General features: G+C 42.5%; 2 protein-coding genes across 2 annotated transcripts in view; both read left to right on the forward strand.

Annotated features, from left to right (window-relative positions):
• Window positions 1-9,531: 9,531 nt before the first annotated feature.
• LOC311111851 (nicotinamide riboside kinase 2-like) lies at window positions 9,532-12,978 on the forward strand. Its single transcript, XM_084154752.1, has 8 exons — window positions 9,532-10,124; window positions 10,617-10,707; window positions 10,984-11,032; window positions 11,260-11,446; window positions 11,885-11,956; window positions 12,085-12,191; window positions 12,356-12,450; window positions 12,673-12,978. Exons 1-7 carry the CDS (start codon window positions 10,099-10,101, stop codon window positions 12,439-12,441), a joined length of 618 nt encoding a protein of 205 aa, XP_084010878.1. The 5' UTR covers window positions 9,532-10,098; the 3' UTR covers window positions 12,442-12,450; window positions 12,673-12,978.
• A 6,650-nt stretch (window positions 12,979-19,628) lies between these two features.
• Window positions 19,629-20,551, forward strand: part of LOC311111382 (unconventional myosin-Va-like) — a gene marked incomplete at its 5' end in the record, with an annotated part of 35,412 nt that continues 34,489 nt past the window's right edge. Inside the window, one exon of the mRNA XM_084154099.1 lies at window positions 19,629-19,652. Coding sequence (XP_084010225.1) covers window positions 19,629-19,652 — 24 coding nt within the window. The remainder of the gene's footprint in view (window positions 19,653-20,551) is intronic.

Raw genomic sequence — 20,551 nt, forward strand, 5'->3', positions numbered from 1 at the left:
AGTGATGTACTGGGCCATACCCACCATCCTCTGTAGCACCTTGCGGTCGGATGCAGAGCAGTTGACATACCAGGCGGTGATGCAACCAGTCAGGAGGCTCTCAATGGTGCAGCTGTAGAACTTCTTGAGGAACTGAGGACTCATGCCAAATCGTCTCCTGAGGGGGAATAGGCGTCGTGCCCTCTTCATGACTGTCTTGGTGTGTTTGGACCATGATAGTTTGTTGGTGATGTGGACATGAAGGAACTTGAAGCTCTCGACCTGCTCCATTACAGCCCTGTTGATGAGAATGGGGGCGTGCTCGGGCCTCCTTTTCCTGTAGTCCATGATCATCTCCTTTGTCTTGATCACATTGAGAGAGAGGTTGTTGTCCTGGCACCACACAGCCAGGTCTCTGACCTCCTCCCTCTAGCCTGTCTCATCGTTGTCAGTGATCAGGCCTACCATCGTTGTGTCGTCTGCAAACTTAATGATGGTGTTGGAGTCGTGCTTGGCCACGCAGTCGTAGGTGAACAGGCAGTACAGGAGGGGAATAAGCACGCACCCCTGAGGGGCCCCCGTGTTGAGGATCAGCGTGGCAAATGTGTACTGAAAACACGTTGATATCACAGTAATAACAAAGCACTGATGACACGTTGATATCACAGTAGTAACAGTAATGATAACACGTCAATGTCACAGTAGTAACACAGTACTGACAACACGCTGATATCATAGTAGTAACACGTTGATAACACATTGTAACACAGGGAGCAGCAAGTGTCTCACCTCATTATTCCTGATTGCTCTCAGACCCTCCGTGATAACCTCCTTTAGATTTCATCTGGGCCTGAACAGAGTTCACCTACACACACACACCGTCATAATGAACAGAAGACTTGGATAACGGTTTGTAACTGCTTCGATTCTTTACCTAGTAGATATGACATAAGGCTCTGTTCTCTGTGTGAGGGTAGGAGGTCAGTACGTACCGATGACAGCCCAATGCCCATGTCTCCTGAGCCTACGTGTGTTGTGTGAACAAAGTTGGTTGGTTCTCCGATCATTGAACGGTCTATCCTCCGCCGCCTCTTCTGTAAAGCAATAAAGACATAGTAGTGTTACTACAGGCAACAACAGTCAACTGTTTTATTAACAGACACTCACACAGGCTGATAAGAAGTACAGAAGATGAGAAGACCTGGTTCTACTTCAGTGTCTAGCACCTTCCCCTTTAGTGTTCACACTTCATAGACTGAAAGGTCAGGAGTAAACAAAACAGTGATTGCTTGCTTGTGTGTGTGTGTGTGTGTGTGTGTGTATACTCACAGGCTGGGGCTGCTCTGCAACGCAGCAGCTGAAACACACCCAAAACTCAGTCATGCTGACGGCAGCTTCCTCTCTCTTCTCTTTCTCTCTTCAGCCCTCTGTCTTCCTGTTCACTTCACAGCCGATGCCACAAACAGCCGGCGGAAGCTGATTACAGACAGACATACACTCACTGCTGGTGTTTCTGTAACACACACTGACACACACCACTGTCCACAGGGCCTGAGCAACACACTCCTGTGGACACACAGAATCAGAGGACAGTTGGCATATCTTAGTATTAGTTATGTTAAATATCAAGTGAGATTTGGTGATGGCCAGGAGATTCTGTGACCTGGCTATGTAGGCCTAGTTGTAGCATGGTATGCTAGCTAGACAGGGGTGCATTTGTAGTTGTGGTAAAGATAAAAAGGACACAGAGGCGGGTCTGGAAAAGAGAGAGACTAACCGAGTCTTAAAAGAGGAAGGAACTCGAGCAACATGCCGCCAAGCACCAGTAACACACTACTGTACCTGCCTACTAGAGAAACTGTAGATTTCCCATTAAATGTAATCTAGCAAAACTCCCCTTTAATATCATACTACAGAATAGTCCACTGACTGACTAGGAGACTTAGGGGGGACCCAGTGAAAGTACAGTAATGGACAATAGCATACAGTGTTTCCCCTATATTAATTTAGCAGCGGTGCGCCCCCACCCCTCTAGTAGCGATGCACCCCTCGGCCCACACTACCTTTGCCACCACTGCTGAAGAAAAAAAACACTGGCATAGATAGCGGATTTAATAGCAAGTTTAACTGGTCGGTTTTCAACATTCAAAACATCTATTATTCTATATTTAATAACATGCTGACACCCAGTCTTCTCAGTTGTAAAACATAGTCTAACAAATACCGCTCTATAATACCGATCCCAGACAGACAGACAGACAGACAGACAGACAGACAGACAGACAGACAGACAGACAGACAGACAGACAGACAGACAGACCGACAGACCGACAGACCGACAGACCGACAGACCGACAGACCGACAGACCGACCGACCGACCGACCGACCCTTCATCTTGTGGCCCAGGAAGAAAAGACAGTAGACATCTCTCATTTGTTGTCTGTAGTTTCACATGACCACTTTATAAAAATACCCAGAGCGGTGTGAGCTCAGACGCCTCTGCCTCACCCTACACAGATGGTGGAGTTAGAATAAAATACTTTAGTTTAATCAAGGAACTAGGCTATTCATTTCACCCTGAAACAGTTGAGACAGACTATGTCATTACTCGATACCGTCTTCTCTACTAACTAGTGTTTTTACCATCTCTACTACAAACTAGAGAAGTCTACAAATCCACTAACCATTAACATGTTTAATTCAAGACCAGGATAGGTGTCGTTGAGTAGCTAAAAATACTTGTTGGTTGACAATGATCTAAGGTGCTGTTAATGACATTGAAGCCCAAAGAGGTTTAGAATCATTGATCTCAGAGATTAACCAAATGAGACTGAACTATGGGTTGTATTGTTTACAAACAATTCAATAACTAGGGAGGGGCGATATTTGTAGTACTGTAGCTATCTCGATAATCTCTTACAGTAGAAGGTACTTACTCTCAATAGCTATTTCATTGCCAAAGTCGTTTAATTGAAATAGGCCAAGAAGAGGCAACTTCTTTCAGGCTTTCTAGCGCACAGAGGAGACACAAGCAGGAAAGAGCGAGCTTCGACTTGTGGTTTTCAAACTGACAGCTAAGTAGTTAGCTAACCGCTAACTACCGGTAGCTAACTCAGTAAACTGTACTCAGAAACTTGAAAGAGGACCAATTATGGAAATACATCTACACGTAGCTGTGAACTTTGAAGGTTGGAACTAATTTCAAATGAGCTTTAGGTTAATTAGATAGATTTTGGGGGGTAAAAAAAAAAAGAAAGTAAAATAGACATACCTGCTGGCTAACTTCCCGAAGTTGCATACGAGAAAAAGCTCTTCCTGCTTTGCCTTGGCACAATGCTTTCTGGGATATAGTGTTCAATGAAACGATATTACCTAAAAGCAGACTTCTCCAATAGAAAACAGACAATCTTTTGGAAACTCGTGCTTCCTTCATTTTTTTTTTTACTAATATAAATGGCCAATTGTTCCAATTTTGAGCTATTGCTTGATTCAGTTTTTTGTTTTCTATCCTAGGAATAGAGAGCAATAGTAATGGCGTCTTCGTTGTAATAAGGTCTGGTTCTATGAGATCATCTTCATCAGCTAACGTCACTTTTTGTGAATTTTGAAGCCTTTATGTAATTAAAGGGTAGGTTCGTAAATTCACTCTGGAGTGCCAGAGAGCGCTCAGAGTGCGCTCTGTGCGTTCGTAAATTCAGAGCGTTTAGAGCACACACTGGAAGCTCTGGCCGAGGAGCGTTCTGACCTCACAACAGCAGTCAAGCACCGAAGCTAACTGGCTAAAGTTAGCTAGCTTGCTAGCTACTTCCAGACATAAATGAGAGAACACCTCACTTTGACCCTTTTACTTGCCCTAGCAGAGCTGGTTAGGCTGTTTTCATGTTATCCAGAGCGTTGGTGACTGTAACTGTGCTGCTGGCAACAATTTAATTAAGCTTTTTTTGCCAATGTTTACTGACACCGGCCATATTCAACGGGTGTTGAGCGTTCTTAAATTCATCAGTTATTCTGCGCTCTGGCACACTCAGACGAGAGTACTCTGAAATCGGAGTAGATAGCCAGAGTGAATTTACGAACGCGCCCTAAAAAAGCACATAAAGGGATCATAATTAATAAAGGTAATGTTAACTGACTGATATTATCGCATAGAACAAAACATACAAGATCTCCTAAGCCTGTGTTAACCTCAGACATTATTTTCAACGTTTATCCCAAAACCCTATTCTTTCCCCATTCATTTTCACCATAGGAATTACCAGAAGTAACTAATTTCCAGGTTTTTGGTCTACAAGCTGGTGAGCTCTATTAAAGCTGCAATATGTAACTTTTTGGGTGACCAACCAAATTCACATAGAAATGTGAGTTATATATTTGTCATTCTCATTGAAGGCAACTCTAAGAAGTGGTATGTTCTATGTATGCTATTTCTATGCTTCCTGTTTCATTATTATTATATTATTACGTTTCGTTTTTTGCATCTTTTACTTTCAGTCTTCAAACAGCTGAAAATATAATATTTTTGGTTATTGAAAATGTATTTCACGGCGGTTTAGATGGTACAATGATTCACATAAACTGAAATTAGGCGAACTATTAGAATTTTAGCAACCAGGAAATGGTTCATATTTTACCTTTAAAGAGGGTGACAGCAAGGCAAGCCTCATCAAATTCACGTCACTAGTGGTGTCTCAGTAATGCCCAGCAGAGGGCAGACCTACTCACAAAATCAAAAAAGGTTTGTAGCCAAATAGAAGGTGTATTGCGATCTATCTCACTCACTCTACACAATGACTCCAACTGGGCATAACTTGACTCAGGAACAGTTAGTTACACCACGCATGGAGTGTATAAGTGTATGCCATCACATATAGTCATCAGCTAGTTTACTCCTCCTATCATGTGATAGCTATACATTAAACGTAGCTAGATACATTTAGATGTGTAAACTGATGCACAGACCAAGGTTTATCTCATCACACCAGATGAGATAGTACAGGGAAGAAACCCTGAAACATCCGATAAGTTTGAGGATTCTTTCCATAAGGATTACATTTTTGCATAGGGAATACATCTAACTCCTTTGTCTAATATGTTTGGATTTGCAGTGAGTTGTGTAGCTCCTGGAGTGATTAGGTAATTTGAATGTGCTGTAGCAAATGGCACCATATTATCTTTAAAGTGTACTACTTATGACCAGGCCCCATAGCCATTTGGGACAATTCTACCACTATAACTTCATATTCATTATCTCCAGCACCATTCCAGTGTCTACATATGTGAAAACGACACATTTCCATGATCTGTGATTAAAAAGATAAGAAGAAAGCTCCTAAAAATGCTTCTCTGTGACATCACAGGGTAGGATTAAAAGTAAGACAAACAGTGATTTTCAAAACCTGCAATGAGTGTATAGCCAGAGGGAACCCACTGGGCACAAACTGGTTGAATCAAGGTTGTTTCAACGTAATTTGTCAACCTATTGTGACTTGGAATCTATGTGGAAAATACATTGGATTTGAAAAAAGTTATCAACCATTGTTTTGATGGTGAAATTTAATCCACAGGATTGTGTCATCATGGATAAACCTTTTGTAAAATATGTTGAATTTGTACTTTTAAAACAACGTCAGATCTTCAACATTATATCCACTAGCAGAGAAAAAAACAATTACCGGAGAATGTATCTATCTACAGCTACTCCCATCCAGGGTTTCAACCAAGCCCAAGCTATGATATTTGTCACTGACTATTACCAATGTGCTATCGTGAGAATGATTGTTGAGAGATCTCCAATTAAAAACTAAATAGATTCACTGTTGCTATCGAACCCATTCAAAAGGGTTAACAGAGCAAACTAAATGTGACCATACTTTATCACTCTTATGTCATCAATTATGCTATTTGCCCTAAATAGCATTTGCAAAGTCATCAACAGCTATTATTTCAATTCAACCCAGAATTAAACTAAAAATAGACAATTCAATAAGCCTAGGGTTTCAAGCTCTGGTTTATTTCAAATTGAATGATATTTAGTGATATTGAATTGTGTTTGCTTGTCAACGTAACCAAATATCAACATTTGAAGGAGATGTATCTTCTGTTTGGATAGTTCCATCTGTGCCACTGACTTAGTCTGTCTTTAATTCCAGTTTGTTTTCAAATTAATAATTGATATGTTGGATTCATGTCTCCATCTCAACCAAAAAACAAAGTTAAAGAATAGGACTAAATCAAATCAAACTTTATTTAAAGTTAATTTAAAGTTTGATTTGAATTAGTCCTATTCTTTAACTTAGATTTTTGGTTGAGATGTAGACGTGAATCCAACATATCATTAATTTGTAGACAAACTGGAATTCATGCCAGACTAAGTCAGTGGCACAGATCCAAGCAGTAGATACATCTCCTTTAAATGTGCATATTTGGATGCATTGTCAACCAACCACAATTCAGTATTACTTTTGTAATAAAGTAAATCAGGGGTTCCCAAACCTTTTCACTCAGGCCCCGCTTCCAGCATTAGGGAACATCCCGTGCCCCCCTTGCACACGCCACATCTATGGGCACAAGCACTGTTCATTACATTTAGCAGACGCTCTTATCCAGAGCAACTTACAGTTAGTGCATACATTCTTTTTTATACTGCCCCCCCGTGGGAATCGAACCCAGAACCCTGGCGTTGCAAACGCCATGCTCTACCAACTGAGCTACATCCCTGCCGGCCATTCCCTCCCCTACCCTGGACCAATTGTGCGCCGCCCCATGGGTCTCCCGGTCGCGGCCGGTTACGATAGAACCTGGATTCGAACCAGGATCTCTAGTGGCACAGCTAGCACTGCCTTAGACCACTGCCCCACTGTTCACACCCCTCTTGTTGGCAGAGAGAAAATGTTGTAGGTTTAAAGCTTATTTTCTTGCAATTCTATACATTTTGCTATGGCTAATGTTTATTCATGTGATATTTGAGTGACTCAAACATTACAACAAAATCTATGGGCTAAAAAACGTTAGCTGACATGGGCTAGTTGATCTGGACATTTCTGACAAGTTATAAATAGCTCTCCAAGGTATGCAATGACTGACATGACAAGAGGGAGGAAAACTGATGATGCACTACAATTTCGAAATTGCACCTTGTGCATTCTACTATTACAACTTTCAAGAGTAAGTTGAAAGCCGGACTGAGTTCCTTAAAAAAAAAATGTTTTTAATGCGCCCCACAGTTTGCCAAAATGGCAGCCAGCTGAATCAGCTCCACATGTCTCTATTTCTTTAACCTTTATTTAACTAGGTTAGTGAAGAACAAATTCTTATTTACAATGACAGCCTACCCCGGCCAAACCCTCCCCTAACCTGGACGACGCTGGGCCTTAGACCGCTGCGCCACTTGGGAGCCCTATGTACAGCAGCATGGCCATGGCATCTGTCCCGCTGCAAACTGGGACTGACAGACAGGCTACAGTACGTCCCAAATGGCGCCGTATATAGTATCAGTTCTCTATGTTTGACAAGTAGTATGGAGCTGCGGCTCAGAGTATTGTTTCTTCATCCTATGTAATGTATTCTAAGTCAATTTGGTGATGTTTTTTTCCCCTGTTCAGAGAAATTAGTCATTGAAGTTGTTGGGTTTATGTCCCATCCTACATCCTGATATTACCAGGTTCTGACCACTAGATGGTGCTGTTCCCCCACCCCCATTGTTAAAGGGATAGTTCACCCAAATTACCAAATTACATATTGATTTTCTTACCCTGTAAGCAGTCAATGGACCAGGTATAACAGCAACCCATGCTTTGATTTTGTTTACTTGGCCACTGTTTTTTGTGGTCCTCTGTAGCTCAGCTGGTAGAGCACGGCGCTTGTAACGCCAAGGTAGTGGGTTCGATCCCCGGGACCACCCATACACAAAAATGTATGCACGCATGACTGTAAGTCGCTTTGGATAAAAGCGTCTGCTAAATGGCATATTATTACTGTTTCAAATGCTAACTTTTTTGCATTTGTGGCATAAATCCAATGCAAGTGAATGATACCTATATTAGCATTTCCACGCTTAGTTAGCAGTTGAAACAGTGGCCAGGTAAACTAAACCAAAGCATGGGTTGCTGTTATACCTGGTCCATAAACTGCTTACACGATAAGAAAACCAATATTTATATAATTTTGTAATTTGGGTGAACTATCCCTTTAACAATTTCACTGAGAATACATTACATTGGATGAATAAATAATACTCCAAGCTGCAGCTCCATATTACTTGTCAAACATAGATAACTGATACTACAGTTCTGTATATACTCATTTTTGGGGTGGGATTAGCGTGGGGTGTGGGGGGTCCGTGGATGGCTTTTGATCACTTCTTTGGATTCCTCATGTCTTACTCAAAGTTAGAAAAAAGCTTGGTCCAAATCAGATGTTAATTACTATAATTATTGAATATTATATGAATCCTATAAATTAAAATGGCCAAATTGGGTGCAATCAATTAACTTAATTTCTCAAAGATCAAATTATATTTCAACAAAATAATGTTGCAGGAATGCTAATCTTATCTGTTTCTAACCCCCGAAGCAATTTCAGTAAACAATCTGAGATGGTTGGTGTCAAAATCCAATTTTGTTGTGCTTTTTGAGGTGGAACGACCCTCATGTTTGTTGAGAGGAATGCATTCAGGTTCACAAATAAAACATGAAAGTGTTGGGAAAGGAAAGGCTCAGTGTGTGAGGAGCTAATCCTAAAGACCAAGGTATTCTAACCAGAATTCTGACTTAAAAAGGCTTTAATTGGTACATCCATAGATTAAGTTGTTTTGTCACAGAATAGAAATGGAAGAGAGAAAGTGGCTATAAAATGTTTACACATTCTATCTTGGTATTTTAGTTGTTAATGGCTTGCTTTTGATGGTCAATGTAAACCTTAACAAGGAAAAAAAAATTTAAACAAAGTATGTCGACAGCCGCCTCACAACATAAATCAGAACCGGATTTTATTCATTAGTGTCCCAAATGGCACCCTATCTCCTATATAGTGCACTACTTTTTACCAGAGATCTTTGGGCCCTGATCAAAAGTAGTGCACCATGTAGGGAATAGGGTGCCATTTGGGAAGTGCCCCATACGGTTGGCAGCCAACTCCTCATAGCTGAGGTTCTGAGGGGGCAGTAAACCATCTGTAGGAGATATTTTGGTTTCCAACCTCAGAAAACTGTGTCACATTGTTGAAAGGGTGGATACTAGTAAACAAAGCAAAGATGTCAGCAGGAGAAAATGAAGAGAGAGCAACAACATGATGCAATCAAAAACAATTACCTTTATCTTATTATCTTGATCTAGGTTAGATAACCTCTAAACTCTCAGGGCATGTGCTTGTTCAGTGAGGTAAGACCGTATGTATAAAATATGCAGCTCGTGCATTGCATACAGTCTCTCAGGAAATGAGAAGAAGGTCCAGGACATAGAAAATGACATTTGACATGTACTTGTTACATTGCATGGCTGAAGATATTGTGTGTACTCTGTGTACAATGAACACGTACCTACATGTCACTCCTCAGGACAGATTGTCTGTAACTATGATTTTCATCAGCAGATTAATTTATCTGATAAAGCCAATAACAAATACATAGCAAACCGATACAAACGATAGTGCAATTGGGAGGTGACAAAGAACGAACAAGTGTTTTATTATTTTCCTTTTACAGACAACAACAAAATAACTATTTTTATTTTTTGCAATAAATTATATTTTAATAGTCACTAGAAAAAAAAAAAGTTGGCCGCGGAAAGCGGGGGCTGAAGGCTGAAACGCTTCCTGATTGGATGTGGGTTTTGTTTCCGCTGGGCTTGAAGTGTTTATATAGCCAATCACCGTTGAACAGGCAGTACGTGTAGAAGTGAGCCTAGCAGTACATTTCTCTCTTGGTGGAAGTGCACAGCGGAGTGACATCATCCAACCTTTCACCATATTCTGAAACATGGAAGAATCAAGTAGTTGACGTTAACTGAACCTTCTCTTTTGAAGCTTTCTTCCGTCTGATCACTGAGTTCCTAGTGAGCTGACCGGTCCTGGTTTTGTTGACGTTTTTTTGCAAGTTACCTGAACTTTCACTGTCTGACAAGATGAAGTACATTATCGGCATCGGCGGGTGAGTGTCTTAAAATAACTTGTAATGTAGCCTACTAGGCCGCAGCACGTGGGGCTGGGCGCGTTCCATAGAAAGACTGCTTGTCCATTATCTTTCCGTCATCGTGGCCACTTTACAGCCCTTCCCTTTTCAGCAGTACATTTCCATTGTCTAATAAATATCAAAAATATGGTTCTGATATGTTCTATTCGATATCTCTGACGTTTCCGCCTAGTCTCATCGCTCCGGGAGCGAATACCAATATATTTATAACTAACCCCTTCTGTCTGTGGCGAAGAGGCTAGTTAAAAGTTTGTGTAACATTGTAACGAAATTCACTACAATAATGTTGCCAGCGTCGCTAAAATAATACAAACGTGTGCAAATAGTTCTCTGATCCTCTGCCCGCTAGTTACCATTCATATGTAATGCCAGCGCCTTTGTGATACGTTGTACAATACAGCGCCCTCCCTCGTGGTGTTTCTGACCATATGTGATTGTGTGTCTTTACAGCGTAACCAACGGGGGAAAGACCACCCTCACCAACAAACTGATCAAGAACCTTCCCAACTGTTGTGTGGTTCATCAGGATGACTTTTTCAAGGTGAGTCTTTTATGAGTGTATTACTGTTGTTATTACTATGTTGTTGGTCGCTATTCTAGTGATAAAGACTAAACGCACATTGCACATGGGCTAGATTCGTCAGAGCTTTGAATCTATATCATTGCTTGGAAGAACTAGTGTGGAAAGTAGCCTAGCCTATTTCCTTCAGTGTGTGTTGGGAGAGAGGCGTGAGGGAGGGTTGGCAGACCCTGAGAGGTGTTCATATGGCAGAATGTTAGAATGTACCTGGGTACATCTCATTCATGTATGTTTCAGCCACAAGATCAGATTGAAGTTGGTGAAGATGGCTTTAAGCAGTATGATGGTAAGACGGGTTCTTTCTGGAAGGGTTGTGTGTGTGTGTGGGGGGTGGGGGGTGAGTTTGTTTGTGTGTGTGATTGACAGTGTGTGGTTGTGTAACACACTACTACTCAATACAATCATCATGCTTCTTAACCAAGGAGGCTGATTTTAGCTGTACATCTCTCCGTTTCTCACCCTCTCTCCTTTATATGCCTTTTCCCTGTCATCATCCCTCCTCCGTCCCTCCAGTCATCACTGCCCTCGACATGGACGCCATGATGAGTACCATCTACGCCTGGTTTGACGACCCGGTGAAGTTTGAACGGTCGCACGGCGTCAACAACACCTTGGATACCGAGATTCTCCCGGAGTCTGACCACAAGGATGAGGAAACTCACATCCTCATCGTGGAAGGATTCCTGCTTTACACCTACGGGTGAGAACTCTTGTCTCTCTCTCCTCCCTCTCTTCCTGCTCCTGAACTATGGGTGAGGAGGACAGCATGTGTTTCTCTGTGTCTGTCTCTTAGTAGAGCATCAGTAGTTCTAGATCCGGTTAATTTAGAGGCTTTCTTGTTATATATGTCAAATGGGATACCACAGTAATATGGTAGTAGTAACAACAGGACACTTGGTCAATACTTTGAATATTTCTTCCTGTTTAAATAAGTAATAAGCGTGTACATTGAAAATGAAATTCTTTCACACATAAGTGAAACCCCTGTCTGGAGTATGTTCTCTCCTAACAACTCTGGGTGAGGGGCCGGTGCATTCCTCACATGAGTGAGACGTACGTTCATCTCATTCTGTCAAAGACCTGTCAGACTTATAAAACTAAAAATATAATATTTCCAATTATGTTTGTGTTCCTGCAGACCTTTGATCGACGTACTGAACCAACGCTATTTTATTTCCATTCCATACGAAGAATGCAAAAAGAGGAGGTGGTAAGTAAAAACTCTGAGATTCAAACACAGACATATCTACCTGAACATCCAGCTTTTTGCTGCTTTACTGTTGTGAAGGAACCTTTCAGCTAATCCCAGGTGTGTGTGTGTGTGTGTCCTGTGTGCAGCTCAAGAAACTACAAGGTACCAGATCCCCCCGGTCTGTTTGATGGTCACGTCTGGCCCATGTACACCAAACACAAGAACATAATGGAAACATCAGGCGTTGATGTTGGTAAGTGTCTGTCTGGTTTATGTGTGCACAGTATATCATGTGGTGTTTGTGATAAATGTGTAATGCTTCTTCTCTGTGTGTGTGCACGGCATATTGGTTCTCCTACTTATACATGTGTAGTATCTGATTTCATGTTAGTCATTATTTGGGTGTGGTGTTTACAGTTCAGCTAGATGGAACTATGTCAAAGGAACAACTGTACAACGTTGTCTACGGAGATGTCCTGAACAACATCCAGAAGTGTCTGTAAGCAACAAAGGTACGTTTCCTTCCTGTCCCTTCATTTCAGCCTCAAAACCATGAAAACATCACTACCTGTAAATCCTAACAAATAGTTGTTTGTGTGTAAATAAACTAATCGTTGTGAAAATAAACGTGTGAGAGATAGTTTTGTTGTGTAAAACAACTAATACTTGTGCATCTAAATATACTAGGTGTATGTGTTGTATAAATCGCAACTAATAGGTTTGTGTTCTTCCAGGTCAATCTATCGGCTAAGAGCAGGATGGATCTGCTACATGAGGAGAAGGAGAGGCGCGCATTGCCTTAACCGTTCCTACGTCTTTCTGACCTGCAGCTAGCAACACTCTACCGGCTGCTGCTGCCACCGTGATATTACTATTTTCTAGTGTAAATTATTATTATATGCTGGCATGGTTTTATATCCTCCATATTTATTGCTTTGTTACGGGCCACCAGGCAGTCAGTCACAGAGATGACAATGGAACAGTTGAGAGGGTTGCAGCTCAAAGCACAACACCAATAAACAATCCTCCTGCTAAACAGACTCTACTCTCTGTTGTCTTCTATAACTGTTGGTTTCCACTGTATTATTCAACCTGTTGACATGAAGTGCACCCATATACCGTTGAAATGGCGCAGGATATGAAGGTTTCCTCTCCAGTTCTACTGTACATAGTGGAGTTTAATCCCATGACTATCGCTCCAAATAGACATCTCTTCACTTTGTTTACTGTAGAATGACTTATAGTTCCGCTTCCACCCTTCCATTGACAGTGTGTGTACGTCTGGCTCAGACACATCCCCAGCCAGTGCAGAGCTAAATGCTCGTTGGGGTTTTCGCACTTTCACCACTAAACAGGTCTCTGCGGCAACGCTCGCTATCTATCCCCCCGGCAACAGTTGGCACGAGTGATAGCAGGGTGTGATCACGAGACTACCCTGTGACTTTGCTGACAACCATTTAAGATCTGCTTCACTGGAAAATCAACTCTTTTTTTTTATTTATTTTTTTCTCAGGATTTAGCCACGCTGTACAGTATGCTTATTTCTACAGAGTTTTGACTTCATAGATAGTGGATTCTAGAACTTATATAGAACAAACTGAACTCCAGAACTTATATAGAACAAACTGAACTCCAGGAAAAGACTGCTACATCACCAGCTCATGCTCTGTTGCTATTGGCTGGTCACAACTGCGTTTGTTTGTTGACATTGCTGAATCATTGGCAACAAGTAGCTCATTACATTTAGTACATTCTAGACTAAAACATTATGTGCTGTCCCTGGATAGCCTATATGTCAAGGTTGTTTTGTTACTGAAAAGGAAATTCAGCAACTCTTGGATGACAGTGGGAGTTTATTAAAAATGCTTCTTTACTGTTAAAACCAACCAAAACTATGGAAGAACATTGTTTTGTTCAACAGATAATGCAATAGTAAAACAGATCTCCATGTGCAACTGTTCAATAAAGACTCTATTGTGTGTTTTTGGATCTAGCCCCAGACCATTAGGCCACTGGTATGTTGTGTACTCTCGGTCACTCTGCTTACTGAATTGAATCTGGTGGGGGAGAAGCCTGGGATTCAAGGCTACATGTACAACGACATGCAGTATAAATGCCACACCTTCAGTCTAGTCAGTTTAGGGAGAAACGGTAAACTGGAATCCACACTGAATTACTCTGTTTCACTAAAGAAACAGGGCAGCTCAGTTTGTATTCCACAAGGCTATAGAAAGAGACCAAACTGACCTACAGCTGGGAGAGGTCCAAATAACTGTAGTTTGCTCCATAGAGACTGTTTTCATCCCGAATGGCACACTATTCCCTATATAGTGCGCTACTTTTGACCAGAGATCTATGGCCCTTTCAAAACACCTTTCAAGGAAACTGCATAAGACCATAGGCCTATAAATTGGAGTTGGAATCTTTTCTTCTGTTAAATCAAATATTTTAGACGGTGTGCTGTCTGCTATTTGATAAATGAAAACGTTGAACTTGAAATAGATGAGAACTAGTGTTAGTAATGTCAGAAATATTTCCCCATAGGACTCCTCCTATGATAGGAGTATACTACTGGTCTAAAATAGTTTTTTATGCTCAAACAACTGGAGTAGATGTGCTATCTTAAATTATTCAAATGATGCATTAGAGGCTGCTTACTGTACACATACTTTATATAAGGGGCATTTTGCAGATCACGTCCAGATACACATCCCTTTCCTAGCTCTCTGCTAAATAGGACTATGTCCACATATATGTCTTAAATGTGTCCTTCATATACACTCAATGTGAAGCATTTTTTCCCTCTAATGGGAATAAGATGTCAGAAGTATAAGTAATGCTACAGGGGAAGGAAAAGGCCCTCACCACCAACCCACACCAGAACCCTAAACCAGACAGAACGTCTTGGGCCATGGGGGTGTGAGTCAGCATGCAGGATTATGAGAACAAGCATTGGCCTCTGGCCCACTTTTCAAATGAATAGAGTTCAACTGTTTGTTTGTCTCTCCCATTGAATATGTGTGTGTGCATGTGTCCATACATTATGAGCATGCTTTGTCTCTATATACACTTTGAGGTAGTAAGGAAATTATATTATTACATACAGTACGCAACACACACGCGAGCTGCCCAGTGACACAAGCCTACCAGACGAGCTAAACCACTTCTATGCTCGCTTCGAGGCAAGCAACACTGAAGCATGCATGAGAGCACCAGCTGTTCCGGATGACTATGTGATCACGCTCTCCGTAGCCGATGTGAGTAAGACTTTTAAGCAGGTCAACATTCACAAGGCCGCAGGGCCAGACGGATTACCAGGACGTGTACTCCGAGCATGTGCTGACCAACTGGCAAGTGTCTTCACTGACATTTTCAACATGTCCCTGACTGAGTCTGTAATACCAACATGTTTCAAGCAGACCACCATAGTCCCCGTGCCCAAGGACTCTAAGATAACCTGCCTAAATGACTACCGACCCGTAGCACTGACGTCTGTAGCCATGAAGTGCTTTGAAAGGCTGGTCATGGCTCACATCAACAGCATTATCCCAGAAACCCTAGACCCACTCCAATTTGCATACCGCCCCAACAGATCCACAGATGATGCAATCTCTATCGCACTCCACACTGCCCTTTCCCACCTGGACAAGAGGAACACCTACGTGAGAATGCTATTCATTGACTACAGCTCAGCATTCAACACCATAGTGCCCTCTAAGCTCATCACTAAGCTAAGGATCCTGGGACTAAACACCTCCCTCTGCAACTGGATCCTGGACTTCCTGACGGGCTGCCCCCAGGTGGTAAGGGTAGGTAACAACACATCTGCCACACTGATCCTCAACACGGGGGCCCCTCAGGGGTGCGTGCTCAGTCCCCTCCTGTACTCTCTGTTCACCCATGACTGCATGGCCAGGCACGACTCCAACACCATCATTAAGTTTGCCGACGACACAACAGTGGTAGGCCTGATCACCGACAACGATGAGACAGCCTATAGGGAGGAGGTCAGAGATCTGGCCGTGTGGTGCCAGGACAACAACCTCTCCCTCAACGTGACCAAGACAAAGGAGATGATTGTGGACTACAGGAAAAAAAAGAGGACTGAGCACGCCCCCATTCTCATCGACGAGGCTGTAGTGGAACAGGTTGAGAGCTTCAAGTTCCTTGGTGTCCACATCACCAACGAACTATCATGGTCCAAACACACCAAGACAGTCGTGAAGAGGGCACGACAAAGCTTATTCCCCCTCAGGAGACTAAAAAGATTTGGCATGGGTCCTCAGATCCTCAAAAAATTCTACAGCTGCACCATCGAGCGCATCCTGACTGGTTGCATCACTGCCTGGTATGGCAACTGCTTGGCCTCCGACCGCAAGGCACTACAGAGGGTAGTGCGTACGGCCCAGTACATCACTGGGGCAAAGCTTCCTGCCATCCAGGACCTCTATACCAGGCGGTGTCAGAGGAAGGCCCTCAAAATTGTCAAAGACTCCAGCCACCCTAGTCATAGACTGTTCTCTCTGCTACCGCACGGCAAGCGGTACCGGAGTGCCAAGTCTAGGTCCAAAAGACTTCTCAACAGCTTCTACCCCCAAGCCATAAGACTCCTGAACAGCTAATCATGGCTACCCGGACTATTTGCACTGCCCCCCCACCCCATCCTTTTTACGCTGCTGCTACTCTGTTAAGTATTTATGCATAGTCACTTTAACTCTACCCACATGTACATATTACCTCAACTACCTCAACTAGCCGGTGCCCCCGCACATTGACTCTGCAACGGTACCCCCCTGTATATATAGCCTCCCTACTGTCACTTTATTTTACTTCTGCTCTTTTTTTTCTCAACACTTTTTTTGTTGTTGTTTTATTCTTACTTTTTTTGTTTAAAATAAATGCACTGTTGGTTAAGGGCTGTAAGTAAGCATTTCACTGTAATGTCTGCACCTGTTGTATTCAGCGCATGTGACCAATAAAATTTTATTTTATTTGATTTGACACACACTCATAGGCATACTGTACATACACACATATACAGTGCATTCGGAAAGTATTCAGACCCCTTGACTTTTTCCACATTTAATTACATTACAGCCTTATTCTAAAATGTATTTTTGCAAATGTATATAAAAAAAAACATAAATACCTTATTTACATAAGTATTCACACCCTTTGCTATGACACTCGAAATTGAGCTCAGGTGCATCCTGTTTCCATTGATCATCCTTAAGCTGTTTCTACAACTTGATTGGAGTCCACCTGTGATAAATTCAATTGTTTGGACATGATTTGGAAAGGCACACACCTGTCTATATAAGGGCCCACAGTTGACAGTGCATGTCAGAGCAAAAACGAAGCCATGAGGTCGAAGGAATTGTCCGTAGAGCTCCGAGACAGTTTTGTGTCGAGGCACAGATCTGGGGAAGGCTACCAAAAAATGTCTGCAGCATTGAAGTTCCCCAAGAACACAGAGGCCTCCATCATTCTTAAATGGAAGAAGTTTGGAACCACGAAGACTCTTCCTACAGCTGGCCGCCCGGCCAAACTGAGCAATCGGTGGAGAAGGGCCTTGGTCAGGGAGGTGAAGAATCCGATGGTCACTCTGACAGAGCTCTAGAGTTCCTATGTGGAGATGGGAGAACCTTCCAGAAGGACAACCATCTCTGCAGCACTCCACCAATCAGGCCTTTATGGTAGAGTGGCCAGACGGAAGCCTCTTCTCAGTAAAAGGCACATGACAGCACGCTTGGAGTTTGCCAAAAGGCACCTAAAGACTCTCAGACAATGAGAAACAAGATTCTCTGATCTGACAAAATCAAGATTGAACTCTTTGGCCTGAATGCCAAGCGTCTCGTCTGGAGGAAACCTGGCACCACCCCTACGGTGAAGCATGGTGGTGGCAGCGTCATGCTGTGGGGATGTTTTTCAGCGGCAGGGACTAGTCAGACTAGTCAGGATCGAGGCAAAGATAAACGGAGCAAAATACAGAGATCCTTGATGAAAACCTGCTCCAGAGTGCTCAGGACCTCAGACTGGGGCGAAGGTTCAGCTTCCAACAGGACAAAGACGCTAAGCACACAGGCGTCAGGACAAGTCTCTGAATGTCCTTGAGTGGCCCAACCAGAGCCCGGACTTGAACCCAATCGAACATCTGAATGACCTGAAAATAGCTGTGCAGCAACACTCCCCATCCAACCTGACAGAGCTTGAGAGGATATGCAGAGAAGAATGGGAGAAACTCCCCAAATACAGATGTGCCAAGCTTGTAGCGTCATACCCAAGAAGACTCGAGGCTGTAATCGCTGCCAAAGGTGCTTCAACAAAGAACTGAGTAAATGGTCTGAATACTTATGTAAATGTGATTTCCAATTTTTATTTTTAATACATTTGCCTAACATTTCTAAAAACCTATTTTTGCTTTGTCATTATGGGGTATTGTGTGTAAAATTAGAATAAGGCTGCAACATAACAAAATGTGGAAAAAGTCAAGGGGTCTGAATACTTTCCGAAGGCACTGTATATGCTACATATACATACTGTATATACACACACACACACACACACACACGGTGACAGAGCACAGCAACAATTTCCACACACACACACGGTCCCCTTTGACACATTTGAACTTGCTACGTGTGTCTGCATGTGTGCGTGTGTGTTGGATGTGTCACCAGAGTCACCCTGAGGTCATCCAACAACACACACCACAATAACATAACTCCCCTCACACACTCCACACAACACCACAATACAATAACACAACTCTGACTCTGTGCCAGGTGGGCACAAACACACACACTCCATATGTAACACATCACAAAATAACACAATAATATAACTCTGTCTGTGTGCCAGGTGCATTCTCCCAACATGTGGTAACCCACATTCACACCATTGTATAAATTATGCCATTACATTCACCTCAAACCACAATGAAATTAAAGTTGCAACCTCTGAAAACAAAAATCAATCATATCAGGAGAAAATGGTTATTACATAATAATTATACATGCTTTAGTTGCTTTGAAATTAATCTCTAACCAATCATCATCAATTGTCAGTTATCAATTGTGTTGTACTATTTGAAGTACCAGAAAGCATGTAAATACCAGAAAGCACATAATCTCTCAGTAAATACCAGGGAGTTACCAGCTGAAACTGTGAACTAAGTTAAGGACAGTGTAACCTAACTGTCACTGTGTCTCCTGGTCGACCAGAGAGAGCGTGTCTGAACAGGCAATCCCTGTCTGATGACACACAGACAAATAGCTTCACTGTGTTGTGTGCTTGTGTGAATGTGTCTGCGTGTTTGTGTGTAATGTAATGGATGGACAGAGAGCCTTTTCAGTCCCACTTGCGACAGAGAGAGAAACATACTGTCCTGCAGCAGCTGCTGTGAGGGATTCCCTAGCACATGGAAACGTGCTTACTTTGTCAGTCTTGGTTTTCTCTCATGCCTGCCTGTGGGCATTGCAATGTAAAGCTGTGGAAGTAGCCTACATGGGTATTGTATTGTACTGTATGTGTGTGTGTGTACGTGTGTGCGTGTGAGCAGTGTAGCGGTAAGCAGTCGATCTTGTTGCAATCCTACCCACGCCGGGAATTTCCTAGTGGCTATTTTAGCAGCTCACCGGAGCCACATGATGACGCTTTACAAACCGACCCTGCAGGGGGGAGAATGAACATGGCTACCAGCAAGCTGGATCAAGTACATCAGATCAAGTGGATCCTGTGTCATTACAAGATTTCACAAGGTCAAATGGGGAACGTGTGAATGTGTGATTTAATGATTGAGATAAATGATTAAATGAATAAAAGTCATGTGTATCATTTATGATACAATATCCAGTATGTGTATTAAATCGTGTTACATTAAAGGTCTTGAAGAAGACGGGGGCGGCAGGTAGCTTAGTGGGTAAGAGCGTTGTGCCAGTAACCGAAAGGTCGCTGGTTCTAATCCCCGAGCCGACTAGGTGAAAAATCTGTCGATGTGCCCTTGAGCAAGGCACTTAACCCTAATTGCTCCTGTAAGTCGCTCTGGATAAGAGCGTCTGCTAAATGTAAATGTTACAGAATGTCATAATAACTGAATAGGCCATATCAACTGTTGGCACATGTAATTTAGCAGTACATCTACCCATATCCTGTACACTGAAATTATGTATCTGTCAACGCCAAGCCTTTCCACCGCACTCTACACTGCTGGGCTCAGTAAAACACGCTTCAGATAACACTGCACTTCTTAAAATCCCTAACACAGACAACCCACCACACATACGCTCACACAACCCACCACTCATACAGTAAACTCCCACAACCCCCCACTCATACAGTAAACTCCCACAACCCCCCACTCGTACCCCAGCATGACATAACTTTAAAATGAGGTGGAAAAGTTCTAGGTCAAAGAGAAGACATCACAGATAAAGAGGCCTTTCCTGTTACAGCACAATGTTCTGGAGATACATTAGAATAAGGCTCTCTCTCTGTGTATATCTGATAGTATAAGGCCGTGTGAGAGCGTCAGATAAGCAGTTATGTAAGAAGTGGTGCTCCTCTTAGGAAAAAATTAAAACATGTCTATAATTGCAGCGCTGCTTGGCTGGC

The sequence above is a fragment of the Coregonus lavaretus genome (genome assembly GCF_964263955.1).
Source record: "Coregonus lavaretus genome assembly, chromosome: 37".
In the NCBI taxonomy this organism is placed as follows: domain Eukaryota; kingdom Metazoa; phylum Chordata; class Actinopteri; order Salmoniformes; family Salmonidae; genus Coregonus; species Coregonus lavaretus.

Coding starts and splice junctions, on each gene's coding strand:
- LOC311111851 (XM_084154752.1), top strand. CDS start 10,099: ATGAAGTACATTATCGGCATCGGCGG. Junction 10,125..10,616: donor TACATTATCGGCATCGGCGG/GTGAGTGTCTTA, acceptor GTGTCTTTACAG/CGTAACCAACGGGGGAAAGA. Junction 10,708..10,983: donor ATCAGGATGACTTTTTCAAG/GTGAGTCTTTTA, acceptor TGTATGTTTCAG/CCACAAGATCAGATTGAAGT.